This window comes from Emydura macquarii, unplaced genomic scaffold, assembly GCF_026122565.2.
Source record: "Emydura macquarii macquarii isolate MOO-44397 ecotype Brisbane River unplaced genomic scaffold, CSIRO-AGI_Emac_v2 contig_2681, whole genome shotgun sequence".
Taxonomy (NCBI): Eukaryota; Metazoa; Chordata; order Testudines; family Chelidae; genus Emydura; species Emydura macquarii.
In genome coordinates this window covers 3852227-3867779 of record NW_027132818.1, presented here as the reverse complement: position 1 = coordinate 3867779, position 15553 = coordinate 3852227, and the positions used below count along the sequence as shown (strand labels likewise).

Sequence of the window (15553 nt, the reverse complement as noted above, 5' to 3'; positions counted from 1 at the left end):
TAGACTTCATTTTCCATTTTCAAACCTCAGTGTTGGCAAGCTATAACTCGAGCAAGTAATTATAGTGTGCAATACATATAATACTGTTAGTGTCGTGAGGAATTAATAAATATTTATCTTCAGGAGGAATCTTTCTAAATTCAAATCTCAGTCCTATAAATGTACCCAGACAATCTTGTGTTTAGACCATGCTCCATTACCATGGACATCAAAACATTAATCCTTTCTCAGGCATCATGATGGGGTGTACAAACCCCACTCTGGAGAGGAAGGGGTTAAGGAACGGCTCTGCACCCATGCAGCTCCACCCTGTCTCACCTGCAAGGCATGCACAGGCTGCAGGAGGAGCTTAAAAGGGGAGCAGAGTTGCTCACTTGCAGGCAAGCCTGTGGAGTGGAGCAGAGCTCCACTATGCTAATGCTATGCTCTGAGTTTCTGGGAAGGAGCTCCACAGGAGCTCTTGCTGACTGAGGATGGCTAGAGTAACCAGATCAAACCTACAGAGAAAGCACCTGTGACTCTCTCAAAGTTAGAGACTCTATCTTGGTGTTTAATTCTTTACTTTACCCTGTGGGAAGAGAGGGGTTGGGTATGAAGTGATCCAGTGAGGCAATGGGATAGCACCTGAGAGTGCAGGTCTTAGTTGCTGACCACTGGGCCCTGGCTCAGAGCCTGGTGAAGAGGATGGGTCTGGGCCCCTTTATCAACTCCTAAAGAAAGATAACCATGGGTGTCTATTGAACCTAGATGTGGTGGAGGGAGGGGGGAAGACTCTAAAGAAACAAGGGACTGGATCATGAGATCCCACCCCAAGAGGGAAGACCTGAATTCCAAAGACCTCCCTGTTATTGGACTCTTTATATATACTCCAAAAGGGGTGGACTTGAAAAACATGACCTGTCTGGGGCTATGTCTACACTGACAGTGGCAAAGTCGCTGCCGTCAGATTGACTTATCTGGATTGACTGAGCGGTCAGTGAAGACCCGCTCAGTCGATCCAGAAGTTGACATACTAAAACCTCCTCCTCAAGTGGCATAGCACTGAGTCGATGGGAACACGGTTCTCATCAGCACAGTGCAGTGAAGATGGCGTGCAGAGGAGAAGCACAGAAGTCGATGGGAGTTACACAAGTTCTTTGCGTACTTTATGTAACTCCGGTTGTCTGCCGCTGAATCGCCGAGGAAAGTGTAGACCAAGTCTAAAGGGCTGAGTCATTGAAATGACAGACTGGCACAGGGTGGAGCAAGAGTAAGGCCATATCTACATTACAGAATTATGTCGACTTAAGTTATGTTGGCATACAGCTACCGCAGTTATTAAATTGCTTGTGTGTGTGCATACTTGAGTCAACGGTGTGTGTCCTCACCTGGAGCACTTGTATTAATTGTATTGTCAATGTGGGGCATTGGGGCATGGCTCCTGAAAGCCAGTAACAGTCGAAGTAAGCAATGCAGTGTCTACATTGACACTGCATCAACCTAATTACATTGACCATGTGTCTGTGCTGCTCTGGGAGGTAGTGGTACTAAATTGGCCTAGAGAGATGCTTATGTCAGCAGGAGCCAAATTTAATTGAAGACATATCCACAGCTAAATTGATGCAAGGCAGCTTACATTGACCTAACAGTGTAGTGTAGACCAGGCCTCAGAAAGAGGAATGCCTAGGAGGAAGTCAACCTGCCAAAAACCTGCCCAACTATTAGGTGTCACAGGCAGGTAGTTTTTATTTAATATATTAAAAATATGTCTATCCAAAGTACTTCAATTAGTTGCTTGCAGCATTCTCTCACTCACTGGCTATGTTTAGACTTCAATCACTGGGGGTGATTTTATCTAACTAACTTGGGTCCCAGAGCAGTGAAGCCAGCATGAGTTGTACAAACCTTCTGGGAACTGTGGGTAACTATTTACAGGGTAGCCCATGCTAAAGCTGCTGTTCTGGGATCCGAGCTAGCTAGATTAAAGCTAGCGCAGCTATGTTGGCTTAAACTGCAGTCACACTCTGTGACTGCAGCTTAGTCATACTCTCTGTGAGACTAATATTACGACAGCCATTGGTAGTGGTGTTTTTTTGGATTTCAGAATCTCAGCTTCTTCAAAGTGCCATGGCAATATAAAAATGTAATCAAACAATCTTTATTTCTAAGATCTTAAATCATCCCCAGAATATTTACTGTGGGATCGTCACAGAGAGACTTGATGTCTGTATGTTCCTTCTTTTCTGTTGATCTCCCCTCCCCCCCATGTTCTCCAATATTCTGTGTAACATGACTTTTTCCTGAACCAGCCCCTGGGTTTTCCATTTGGCATCTAATCAAGCACTTCCTCTTCAATCTCAAACTTCATTTCAACTATATCCAATATTTGTGGGTAATACACAAATGGGGGAGAGACTGCAGGTCTCAATGATCTATCCATAGGGGGTGAGGATTTGAGATAAGCGTGAGGAGGGGAGGAAGAGCAAATGTATGTGTGAAATATATGCAGTATGTATATATGTGACCAGGTACTTGCAAAATAATTAAGATCCAGGTTACCACAACCTTAAATTAATAGCTTTTAAAAATAACCAGCCTGAAGGATCAGTACATATGGCCACTGGCTGAACTGGTTGGTGTAAATACTGCTTTAGAACGACATCCGCTACAGAAAATTCATTCTCTTTACCATGCATTGCTTAGATGCTGTACAACATCAAGCTCAAACTCGGTTGTGTGCGAGGTTTTCTGACATTTTGCATCTGTCACAGGACAGTTGAATTATTATATAACATTAAAGCAGACCAAAGGGATTGTAAGCTGTATCTTGTGTGGAAATGTGAAATATCGCTTTGGTTACAAATGCTAAATGACTTTGCCTCCCGTCTCCCCAAAAAAGCCTTGCAGATATAACTATGCATCTATAAATAGCACTGTGATTGATCTGAGAAAGTCACAAAGCTGACAATGAGCACATTTTAAAAAAATTATCCTTTACATTTTGCATAGTCAATTACTGTGCTTGCAAGTGCAGATGGAATTTAAGCATTTAGAGCTGGATCTTAAGGCCACGGAAGTTAGTTGTAGCCTTTCCATTGACTTCAGTTGGTTTTGAATCAGGCCCTTAAATTGGCTATTTGGTCTCTCTCCATTTTGCTTGTGTATAATTATGGATGCAAATTCAGAGACTAGGTTAAGGCCTCATTAGAAATGAGTCCAGTTTTCCTGCAGACAGTGAGCAGTTGCCTCTCTGTAATAGAAATATTGGAAGAAGTCCCCTCTGAAGAGAGTGCAGTTATGCTGATTTGCACAACTGAAGATCTAGCCCACTGAGTATAACAATATGCTTAAGATGAGGAGTCTATTGTCTAGTAGTTACAGCAGAGACTAAAAGTAAAGAGACCTGGTGTGAAATCCTGGCTTTATTGAAGTAAATGGCACAAATTTGATTGATTTCAAAGGAGCCAAGATTTGAGCGCTGGATTCTAACCTCAGTTTTCCCAGTGTTGTGGTTTTTTCTTTGTTTGTTTTTTGTCTTGTTTTTGTTTTTTGTGGCCTTTGGCAAGTCACTTAAACATGACCCATAAAGAAAAATAATTGCCTTATGCCCTCTTTTTATTACTTTATAAGGCATAAATAAGCATGAAAAATCCTCATCTTCAACCCTCAGGTTTTTTTATTATATTTGGAATTTAGATCTTGGCAACCTGTAAGACTGTGTGATGATAGGAAAAATAATGAAATGATGACATCAAAGGTCCAGGGACTAAAGTGCAAGCTATTCAGAGGGGAAGGTATTTTTAGTCAGACTGTTTAAAATGCTTTTGCTTTTGTTTGTTTTGTTAACTCCCTATTTTTCTTTAATACCTAATGAAAAGTTTGAAGAAAGGACACCTGTGCTAAAGATTCAACTCCCCTGCCTTCAGAGCTCACCATACAGAGGCTCTGAGACTAATAAAATCCGGGGGAAATTTTCTAATGTAAAAGAAAGTAAGAAAAAAATCCACTTTTTTAAAGGAGATAACACTCCCTCTCTTAGGGCACATTCCAAATTTTTAAATTCCTCTGCAGGCCTTCTCTTTGCCTCCTTTTCTGCATCCTGGTTAGGGATAAAAATTCCTACCTCACAGGTGTGTTATGAGGCTTACTTAATTGTACATAAAATGCTTTGAGTTCCTTGAGTGAAAAGTGTTCAAACTGCAAAGTATCGATGCATTGCCAGACTATATTAAATAAGGGGTTTAAGTAGAGCTGGTCAGAAAACAGGAAAAATATTTTTTCCATTTCAATATCGAAATTTTGTTTTCAGCTACTTTTCCTAACCAGTTGTAATTAACCCCTAATTAGCAACTTTTGCCATTTCAAAAGCAATGAAGTAGGAATCTTCAGGTTGGTTGTTCTAAATTTAAAAATATATATAGGAGGATCATATTGTGGTATTATACTATGTAAATAATATTGTGAGCATAAGGAGATCAGAAGAACTATTAGTAAGAAAGGAAGTGCACTGCAAAATGAAAAAACCTTTAACAACAATCAAGTTAGCTTCTATTAAACTGGTGATCAGTGGTTCTTTGTAAATTTGGAGCTTTTTTTCCTGTGGGTGGAACACATGATTTTCAAAGTGCAAGTCCACAGCCTACGAGTTTAGTTTTAAGCCTTATCTAATATCCAGCATTTTAGTTAAGTGGCTGCAAACCTAGGAAAAATCCCTATGTGGACATTCTTATTTCAGTTTGAGTGGTTTATTTCAGTTTAGCTTAAACCAGTTCCTAATTCTAAACTGACCTGAACTAAACAAAAATGAGATGAGTTTAAATCCAAAGAATAGTGTCCATGCAGACTTTTGCACCAATTTAACTAAACTGGTGCAATGCTGCATGGGAACCAGGCCTTAAACTTGAGCTCACCCAAATAGTCATTCTATATTCAGAGAGAGGGTGAGCACTAGAGCGCCCTTCACCTTGACTGGAAGGAGCCCTCTCTCCCCTGTGCTGGGAAAGTAGCAGGAGGGTTAGGGAAAATCCTGAACCTACACTTCCCTGCCAGGAGGGACACCAACTGTGGCCATAGGGTATGCGAAGCACCAAAATTAATCACTAGGAAGAGGTTCCCCAGGTCTCCCTAAGCTCCATACATGAGAGAGCACTGCATACTCACTGCTCTGCATTCCCTGTGTTGGCATACAGCTGAGAGGGAAACCTGATGGTGACCTACATAACTTGTTTCCTCTCACTAAGAATAATTTTTACATAACCTATTTGAAAAATAAGGAATTTGGTTTACTCTGCAAAGCCTGATTTGTTACATGCCACCATACACACTTCCTAAGCCACAGCTCTTTGCCTAACGTGTTGACTGGGCCAAACTTGAAGGATGGAAATTAAGAAGTGTACTTTGCTCCAGCACTGGTTGAACAAATGAAAACCTTGATACAAACCGGTCCTCTCTCAAAAGCTGACTTAATGTGTGTGTGGAATCCTTTTAGCCACCACTTTGCCAGAACATTTTTCTTAGATAAGCATAATTCACCTAATGTGAATGACAGCAAGACAATTCTTCTGCACAAATTCTGCAAGCACCTCTGTGTTTTTCAAAGTACAATACTCATATTTAGATGAGAGAACTCAGACATGCACAGACATGAGATGGCATTTCACAACACAGACTTTGAAACAAGGACACCTGAATTGTCACCCTCAAGTAATTAGAGATCATTTGTCAAATTTCACACTGAAATGGCACACTCAAAACTTTTCTTCACCACTCTTGAACACCATCTAGCCCAAACTCTGCCCTGAAATTGAGTGTTTTTGAACAATTCAAATAGAAAAAGTCCTCTTATCCATCTGGAACTCAAAATAAGTGACTTGCTCAAGTCATACAGGAAGTTTGTGGCAGAGTCAGGAGTTAAACCAAGATTTCCTGAATTTCAATCCAATACCTTATATGCAAGCCCATCCTTCCTCTTTGACCTATTGGTTTATTAAAAATGACTTACTGACCTGCTGAATTACAACATTCAAAAAAATGTGTTGGTTTTAAATGGCGCCTTTTGCTGACCTCCTTCAAAGGGATGAATTTCACCCAAGGTGAACAGACTCTGGCACTGGCAAATCAATGTAGGTAGGTGGAAGTGTAATCCAGGTGAGGGACTTGCAGCAAGAACCCATTGCCCCAAAATCTGGGGATTGGTAGCAAATACTTCTCTGCTAGATTCAACCGCATTTAGGAAAGCACTTAATCAAGTGCTTAAGTCCCATTTACTTTTAGAGTTAAGCATGTATTCAAGAGCTTTCCTGAATAAGGATATGCTTAAATGCTTTCTTGTCTAGAGATGGACTTGAGCCTGTGCTTACATTTAAGCATATGCTTATGTATCCTTGATTTCAGTAGGATTTAAAAATGTGCTTAAGAACCCTTCCTTAATAGGGATGTCTTCCTGAACTGGGGTTTGTAGGCTATTTTGCCAGCCCCAGAAGGAGCAAATACCACACCTGAGTGTTTCTTGGCCCTTGCCTCTGGGCACAATGTGTTGGTTAAACAAAAACCTCATAAAAGGCTACAATTTTGGCACAGACATTTTTAATAAATTTCATGGCAGAGGTCTGGGAAAAAATGGTAAGTCACCAGATGTTGTTTTCACTAAATCAGCATAAACAAGAGTATAGTGGTGGGGCTGAAAGGTGAGGCCTGGTGTATGTAGGGCGGAGGGGCTGGAGGGTGAGCAGCACCCCTACATCCACCTCTACAGTGGCAGCTCATGCCCTTCAGGGCTGGACCTGGCTCCCTACTCTGGATATTGTGATCTGGCACATGGAATTGCAGCACCGCCCAGGTTTGGCCCAATAGAAACCGAGGCCCAGACAGGCCCAATCTGAGTGGTGCTGCAATCCCGTGTGCCATATCACAATGCCACGTGGTCTGGAACCTAATCAAATATCTTTTTGTATCTGTTTCTAAGATTTCACAGACTTTATTCAAATTCATGATTTCCATGACCGTCATGACAACATTGGAATCCACTCATAAGTAATTGAAACAAAGCAATTCTCCTATCCAATGCAGGCTGAAGTCCCAGGGGCTTTGCCCTTGCATCTTGGTCTCTGAAAGAAGGACACACCCTTCCCTTGAAGCCTGTGCTGGATCATATGGCAAGGAGGTAGCCCTTATGTTTTACCCTGTCACAGAATCAATATATTTAAAAATATTTAATCAGATTTGTACAGTGCCTAGCACAGTGCAGCCTGATCTTGGCTGGATACCCTAAGCATTAGTGTAATAATAATAATGAATAATAATTTTAGATTTTTAATGTAGTGAAATAAAATATCAAATCCTCAAAATACAACATTACAAAATGGTGTAGTTTTTCTTTTAGGTAAACGTGTCACTAAAATGATGTGTGTGTATATAACAGTATGTTTAGTAGACATTATCTGTCTTGATCTTTTCTGGCTTTGTTGTGCTCCTTCTAGTTAAAAACTCTGTATTGTGAAATTTTATCAATTGCCCCTCTTCACTGCTGAGGAAAGAGAAAAGTTGCAAGTGGTCCAAGTCATACAGTGATTAGTGGAGCTTGCTACTAGTTAGTGAACTCTAGGGGGATAATAAACTACACTATTTTATGCTATAAAACTGAATTCTTACACCCATCTTCCAAAACAGACTTTATAGCTTTCTGGCTAGCAGAAAGTTCAAGTGACCCAGACCTAAGTCCTCTAATTAGATAATGGGAGACATGGCTAGTATGTTTCCACCATGTCCACATAGGATTGTAATGCCTTGAAAGTACTGAACTAGTTTCTTTTTAGTCAGTGACTGGAGGCTTTCCAGGTCCAATGGAAGCACCTGAAGATGCTGATCTCTGTAGTGATGAAGGAGCATATTTAAGAAAAACATTTTTTGTTCTCTTAGAAAATGTTATGCGCTAAATAGTCTGGAGGTTCCACTCAGTTTAACTAAAAATTAGATGCACATCACCCAGTATGGATTGCTTTCCCTTTTGTTTTCTTAGCCTCTTTCAAACTTCTTTTATCATTTCCATAATGAAAAATCTTCTCTTTCTCTTTCCAATACATGTGACTACACTGTGTGTCTGCTATTATTTCTGCTATTATTTTCAGTTTTTAGATGTAGTTTGTGTTCTACTAGTTGCCATAAGGGGAAGAGTCTCCTGGAAATAGTGTTTTGTGATTTGAATCCACTAATCCAGACTGCTGGACATCTTGCTCTATTCTCCTTGGGTTAGTCAATCCAGCAGAAGCAGCCGAGCTTGATCTGGAAGCGTTCACTTCTTCAGATCACCAGTTCTGACCTTCTGTTCCTCTTAGGGCAGTTTCCAAAGCAACAGACAGCTTGAAGATGTGTTCCCCACTCATCACTTTTACCAGAAGAAGAGCAGACTGAACAGGAAAACTTCTGGATGACTCTTTGGATTGGGGAGCAAAAATGACAGAAAATGATTTCTTTCTGCGATGCACTGTTGCCATGATTTGAAAGAGATGGATGAATGTCAAACAGTTCAGAGGTTTGGTTCAGATCAGCTTATCTGTGCTTATCTGAACTTTGCTGATATCCCAGTGAGGCAAAACATGGCTAGAAATTTGGCAAGGATTAGATTCCTCTCAAAATGTTCACTACTTCCTTCTTCTAAACCCAGCCAGATCCAGGACATCCATGTGTACAAAAGACATTTGTGGGCAGGGAGGTTCTTTGACTCTCAGAAAAACTTGATACAAGTTTTGGGTGAAGGTTGGGTTGCTTTTGGAGGCAAAGACATTTATTTGAGGAATGCCTTGCATCTGTGAAATCCAATGGAAAATGGACTGGTAATTCCCACTCCTATAGACACAGATTTTCCGTACTTAATTAATCCATTTGGAGGTTTAGTTTCTCTTGGAAGTAAATTGTTTTGTTGTTTAAGTTTTTCTGATCTATTAATCATTTCTTCCTTGAGATGAGAACTTTTTGTATTCTTGATACAAGCAACAGACATTCATTTATTTTCTGTTAGCAACAAGAAAAACTGAGAAGACATTTGAAAAAGCATCTTGATCACATTGGTACTGCTCCAAGCAATTTATACTGAAGTGAGTCTCTGATCTTAACCTTTTTATTTTCCCAAAGAAGAGCTCTGTGTAAGCTCGAAAGCTTGTCTCTCTCACCAATAGAAGTTGGTCCAATAAAAAATATTACCTCACCCACCTTGTCTCTCTCATACCCTGGGACTGACACAGCTACAACAACACGGCATACATTTTATTCCTGCCAGAACTGGAGATCCCTCTGGATCCTCCCCTGCCTTAGAGGCTTGTATTATTTGGATTGGATGGGGGTCTGGGAGAGATTATTTCTGGACAGTTACTATAAAAGCTGGTTGAGAAATGCAGAATTGAGAAAGCTTTTAAAATTTCCTTGAAAAATTTTCATTGATTTCAAATTTTTGAAAAAAACCAACTATGCTATAGGAGGGCCAAACAAGTGTCCAAAAAAAAAAAAAAACCAAACAAACAAGCCCCCAAACCCCCACTGAAAATATTTGGCAACATTTTCCAAAATTTTAGCCAGCTCTAGCCACCACTTTTGGGAGTGGGGGATTGAGTTTGAGTTTGGTATTGTTAGAATGTAGGCGACATAGAATCATAGAATATTAGAGTTGGAAGGGACCTCAGGAGGTCATCTAGTCCAACCCCCTGCTCAAAGCAGGACTAACCTCAGCTATATCATTCCAGCCAGGGCTTTGTCAAGCTTCAGCTTAAAAACCTCTAAAGATGGAGATTCCACCACCTCCCTAGGTAACCCATTCCAGTGCTTCACCACCCTCCTAGTGAAAAACTTCTTCCTAATGTCCAACCTAGACCTCCCCAACTGCAACTTGAGACCGTTGCTTCTTGTTCTGTCATCTGCCACCACCGAGAACAGCCTAGCCCCATCCTTCCTCGAACCCCCTTTCAGGTAGTTAAAGGCTGCTATCAAATCCCCCTCATTCTTCTCTTTTGCAGACTAAACAAGCCCAGTTCCCTTAGCCTCTCCTCATAAGTCCTGTGCTCCAGCCCCCTAGTCATTTTTGTTGCCCTCCGCTGTACTCTCTCCAACTTGTCTACATCCTTTTTGTAGTGGGGGGCCCAAAACTGGACATAATACTCTAAATGCAGCCTTACCAATGCTGAACAGAGGGGAATAATCACTTCCCGCGACCTGCTGGCAATGCCCCTCCTAATGCAGCCCAATATGCCATTAGCCTTCTTGACAACCAGGGCACACTGCTGACTCATATCCAGATTTTTATCCACTGTTACCCCCAGGTCCTTTTCTGCTCATCCTCAATTCCAGTTTGTAGAAGAAAAAAGCTTAAGCCCATTGATAGGCCCCTATCTATGGAGCAAGGCTTCATATTCCTTGTATTAAGGGGAGACAAGGTACGGAAATGGAACACAAGTACACTCAGAGCCAGCATTTCCAGAATGTGAAAAACATCCATTTTATACAACTGAGTAGCAAGCTGTGAATCATCATCATGCTTCTGAAGTGCAGATGCAAGCAAAAGTTAAGACGATAAAGATCATTGCTTTGTATAATCTCATTACTTTGGTACTGAGTCCGACTGCTGTCCTCCTGGGATTTGAAGGTTTGCATATGTCCACGGGGAGGAGGATACATTATTATTTATACTGTGGTAGCATCTTGGAGCCCAGCTCAAAATCCCTATTTTGCTAGGGACTGTACAAACACAGAACAAAAAGACAGTCCCTGCTCCAAAGATTTTACAATTTATAGATTCCCAGATCAGAAGGGACCACTGTGATCTAGTTTGACCACCTGTATAACATAGGCCAGAGAATTTCCCCAAAATAATTCCTTAAGCATATCTTTTTAAAAAAACATCCAATCTTGATTTAAAAATTGTCAGTGATGGAGAACCATCACAGACCTTGGTAAATTGTTCCAATAGTTGATTACCCTCACTGTCAAAAATTTACAACTTGTTTCCAGTCTGAATTTGTCTAGCTTCAACTTTCCACCACTGGATTGTGTTAGACCTTGTTCAGTAGATTGAATAGCTCATTATTACGTATTTGTTTCCCATGTATATATTTATAGACTGTGATCAAGTCACCCCTTAATCTTCTTTGTGTTAAACTAAATAGGCAGCTCCTTGAGTATATCACTGTCATTATAAGGCATGTTTTCTAATCCTTTCAACATTCTTATGGCTGTTCTCTGAACACGCTCCAATTTACCTTGAATCATGGGCACCAGAACTGGACACAGTATTTCAGCAGCATCTGCACAACCGCCAAATAGAGAGGTAAAATGACCTTTCTACTCCTACCTGAGTTTCCCTTGTTTATGCATCTCAGGATGGTATTAAGTCTTTTGGCCACAGCATTAAGCTGATTATCCACCATGACCCTCAAATCTTTTTCAGAGTCACTACTTCCCAGGCTAGAGTCCCCCAATCTGTAAGTATGGCCCACATGTTGTTTGCTTGTGTCCAGTTCACCAAGGGATCCAGATTGCTCTGAATCAGTGACCTGTTCTTTTCATTATTTACCACTCCCCCAATCTTTGTGTCATCTGTAAACTTTGTCAGTGATTTTATGTTTTCTTCCAGGTCATTGATAAAAACGTTAAATAGCACAGGGCAAAGAACCCATCTCTGAGGGACTCCGCTGGAAACACCCCCACTTGACGATGATTCCCTATTTAACAGTTAGCCAGTTTTTAAGCTACTTAATGTGTGCCATGTTAGTTTTATATCATTCTAGCTTTTAATCAAAATGTTATGCAGTACAGAAGTCTAAGTATATTACATCAATACTATTACCTTTATTGACCAAACTTGTAATCTCATTTAAAAAAAATCAAATTAGTTTGACAGGATCTATTTTCCACAAACCCATGTTGATCTGCATTAATTACATTACCCTCCTTTTATTCTATACACTGTAAGTACATTAAGAATTTAGGTCGGATGACGAACAGGAAGCCGCCAGACAGTTCTCCAACACCACATTCTACAGACCACTGAGGAATACCAAAAGAAACTACACCATCTGCTCATGAAACTCCCTGAAGAAGCATAGGAACAAATCTACACAGATACATCCCTGGAGCCCTGACCAGGGATATTCTATCCACAAACACAGGAATCGTAGACGCCCCATCATCTCGGTCATTGGCACTCTTCCAGAAGGGTTATCAGGCTATGTGGACTCTCTCCTCAGACCCTACGCTACCAGTATTCCTAGCTTTCTTCGGAATACCACCGACTTCCTGAGAAAACTACAGTCCATTGGTGATCTTCCAGAAAACACCATCCTGGCCACTATGGATGTAGACGCTATCTACACCAACATCCTACACAAAGAAGGACTACTAGCCATCAGGAACAGTATCCCCGATAATGCTACGGCACATCTGATAGCTGAACTTTGTGACTTTATCCTCACCCAGATTTGGAGACAATTTATACCTTCAAGTCAGCAGCACGACTATGGTCCCACAGTATGCCAACATTTTCATGGCTGACTTAGAATAACTCTTCCTCAACTCTCGTCCCAAAGTGCCTCTCGTCTACCTACGCTACATTAATGACATTTTCAGCATCTGGACCCACGGAAAAGAATCAGTCACACTATCAGGAACTCGTTCACCTGCACATCTACTAATGTGATATACACCATCATGTGCCACCAATGCCCCTCTGCCATATACATTGGCCAAACCGAACTGTCTCTGTGCAAAAGAATAAATGGACACAAATCAGACATCAAGAATGGTAACATTAAAAAATCAGTAGGAGCGCGGTTCAACCTCCCTGGACTCTCAATAACAGACTTGAAAGTTGCCGTACTTCAACAAAAAAACTTCAAAAACAAACTTCAGCATGAAACTCCAGAGCTGGAACTCATATGCCAACTTGAAACTATTAGACTAGGTCTGAATAGAGACTGGGAGTGGCTAGCCCACTGCAAAAAATAATCTTCCATCTTTTGGCATTCACACCTTCTCATCAAGTGGGCATATAAATCAAGAAAAAATAAAGGGAAATTGCATAGTGTGCTCGTATGAAGTTGTTATGGAGTTTCTTCTTAAATTTTTTTAAGATGGGATAAAGTTGCCATTGAAATGCAGGCAGCAGCCTTGTGTCTGTAAACCAAAGCTCCTAAAGGAGGTAAACAAGATAGAAATGGATATTCTAACGAGAAATCAAAACGTACAATATGTTCCATAGTGGCATGAAATACAGAATCCAATGCAATAAAGAACAAAGAGAGGATTACACTGACTGTAAGCAGATGGTCTACACTTGCCTCTTTTATCAGATTCATAAATCTGGGTCCGAAACGCCATGGCTTGTGTCTGTGGCACTGCAGGGAGCTGACAGTCATTTGGGAGGCACGCTGAGAGGCCACTGCTACCATGTAAACAGCATCATACATCAGAGCTGCTTCAGTCTGCATGAAAAACAGAAAGGGGTTCTTTCATTTACATCTTTCTTCCCTCTCACCTTTTGTCATCTCAGAACGAACGTCCCATTCTACTTACAAGAGTTTGGGCTACTTCCTTTCTGCGACTCTCATGTGAATCCAAGGTTAAAACAAGAGACAGGCCTTGTTTCTTATGCCTTCTGTTAATTTGTGCTACCAGGTATTGCTGAACAAAATATTTAACAATTAGATGGAAGAGAAAGGAAGTGTTGTCTGGTGGCTAAAGCACAGGAATGAGGAGATTTGCATTGTATTCCCATCTCTGCTGTAGATTTCCTGTGTGACACTGGCCAAGTCACTTGGGGTGGAATTTTCACAAGTGCCTCACAGCAAAATTTTCCAAATGCTCTAAGTGATTTAGGAGCCTACGTCCCATTTTCAGATTTTTAAAGGTATTTTTGGGTGCAGAAACTTGCCTTCTGAGATTTTCAAAAGTCAATTATTCCCACTAGTCTCCTCTATTTTCAGGTGCCTAAGTACCTTTAAAAGTCTATCTTTTAGGCACTTAGGCTCCTAAGTCTCATTAAAAGTCTATAGGATTTAGGAGTTTAAGTGTCTAGTCCCCTTTAAAAATGGGACTTTGGCACTTTTGACATCTTTACCCAAAGTGTCACTGCAAGTCAATGGAACTTGTGTTCCTAAATCTCACTGAGGAGTTTTTTAAAACCACACCCTTGTTCTTTGCCTCAGTGGTCCCTTTATATAAAACGGGGATATTTTTTTCTCAGCTCCTGGGGATGTTGTCATTATTAATTCATTAATATGTTACATTATTTATTATAAAATTACTGACTAATTCAAAAGCAAATTTGGACCTGAGAAAAAAATACTGACTTTGCAGATGAGAAACTGGACTCATTTATATGAACTACATAGCTAACCCATTTTTAATTCCTTTTCCCTGCAGTTCCTTTGGGAAATTCACAGATTTGATTCTTTGTCTATTTCATTTACCTAAGTAAATTACAATGGCATCAGTCTTATCAGCACTGGAGGCTTTTGCTAGCAATCAAATGTGATCTGAATGTGTCTGCTAATCTTAATATACTGCAGATGAGAAATCACTTTTGACACCTTACTCAGGGTCTGCACAAAACAAAGCTCCCACAATCAAAAGCCAATAAAAATGTTATAAATGGTGCAATGCACTACAGGAGGCAATAGCAGCTGTACTGTGGCTCAAATATCTTTAAAAGTTCCAAACACATCCTGGTGACTAAAATCCTAATCAAAGACCCATAAAGACTATGTCTACACTACAGGCTGTGTTGGCATAATTTATGTCACTCAGGGATGTGAATAAACCACTCCCTTAGTGACATAAATTACACCGACATCAGCTACACAGCATTCACAATAACAAATAGGGGTATATACACAGATTCCTAGTTGGCTACCCTGAAATCTATGGATTTCCCAGAAGATCTCAAAGCATCTGTCGGGTTAAAGCCATTCCAGACTCTCTTGCAAAGCCTGAAGAGCAGAACACATCAGAAATTCTCTGTAATGACCTGTCTTGAGTATGTAAATTTTGCCCTCAATATGGGTTTTTTCTACAAAAAATTATAGCGTTCCTACCTCTTCTACAATAGTTAGGCAAAATAGGATAAATCAGGGCAGAGATTCAGCCTTGGAATTTCTCATTATTTTGATTTTAATATTTTATTTAGATGATTGCACAGCAATCCAGGTATCTCATCATGAGAAAATCTTTCCTTTTGTGTGATTTCTAGCATCAAGTGGCATGTGTCTTCAAAATACTGTGTCACGTCATGCTAGCTCCTAGCAAGCTGAAGCCATTTTTCACACTCTGTGCAAATACCATAGTGTGAATCAGAAGGGACAAATCTTGCATTAATACTAGAAAGCTTAATCATTCTCCTGGTAATGCACAATTTGTCATAGCCTCACTGTCTAATGAATTACAGCAGTATTGTAGTTCTCCACCTAACTGAATAAGTGGAACTTGCTATGAATATTTAAAGTAAGCACAGCTAATTAGTATCCTTATCTGTTTATATTGTTTCTAAGTAGTAAGACACCTGTGCAAATCTGGACATATGGAAAAGGAAGGTTCT

General features: G+C 40.4%; 1 protein-coding gene across 2 annotated transcripts in view; it reads right to left on the bottom strand.

Annotated features, from left to right (window-relative positions):
- GRIK1 (glutamate ionotropic receptor kainate type subunit 1) overlaps positions 1-15553 on the bottom strand; it is a 204089-nt gene that overhangs the window by 56315 nt on the left and 132221 nt on the right. For both annotated transcript variants that reach the window (XM_067565620.1, XM_067565622.1), the window contains exon 7: positions 13299-13442. In XM_067565620.1, coding sequence (XP_067421721.1) covers positions 13299-13442 — 144 coding nt within the window. The remainder of the gene's footprint in view (positions 1-13298; positions 13443-15553) is intronic.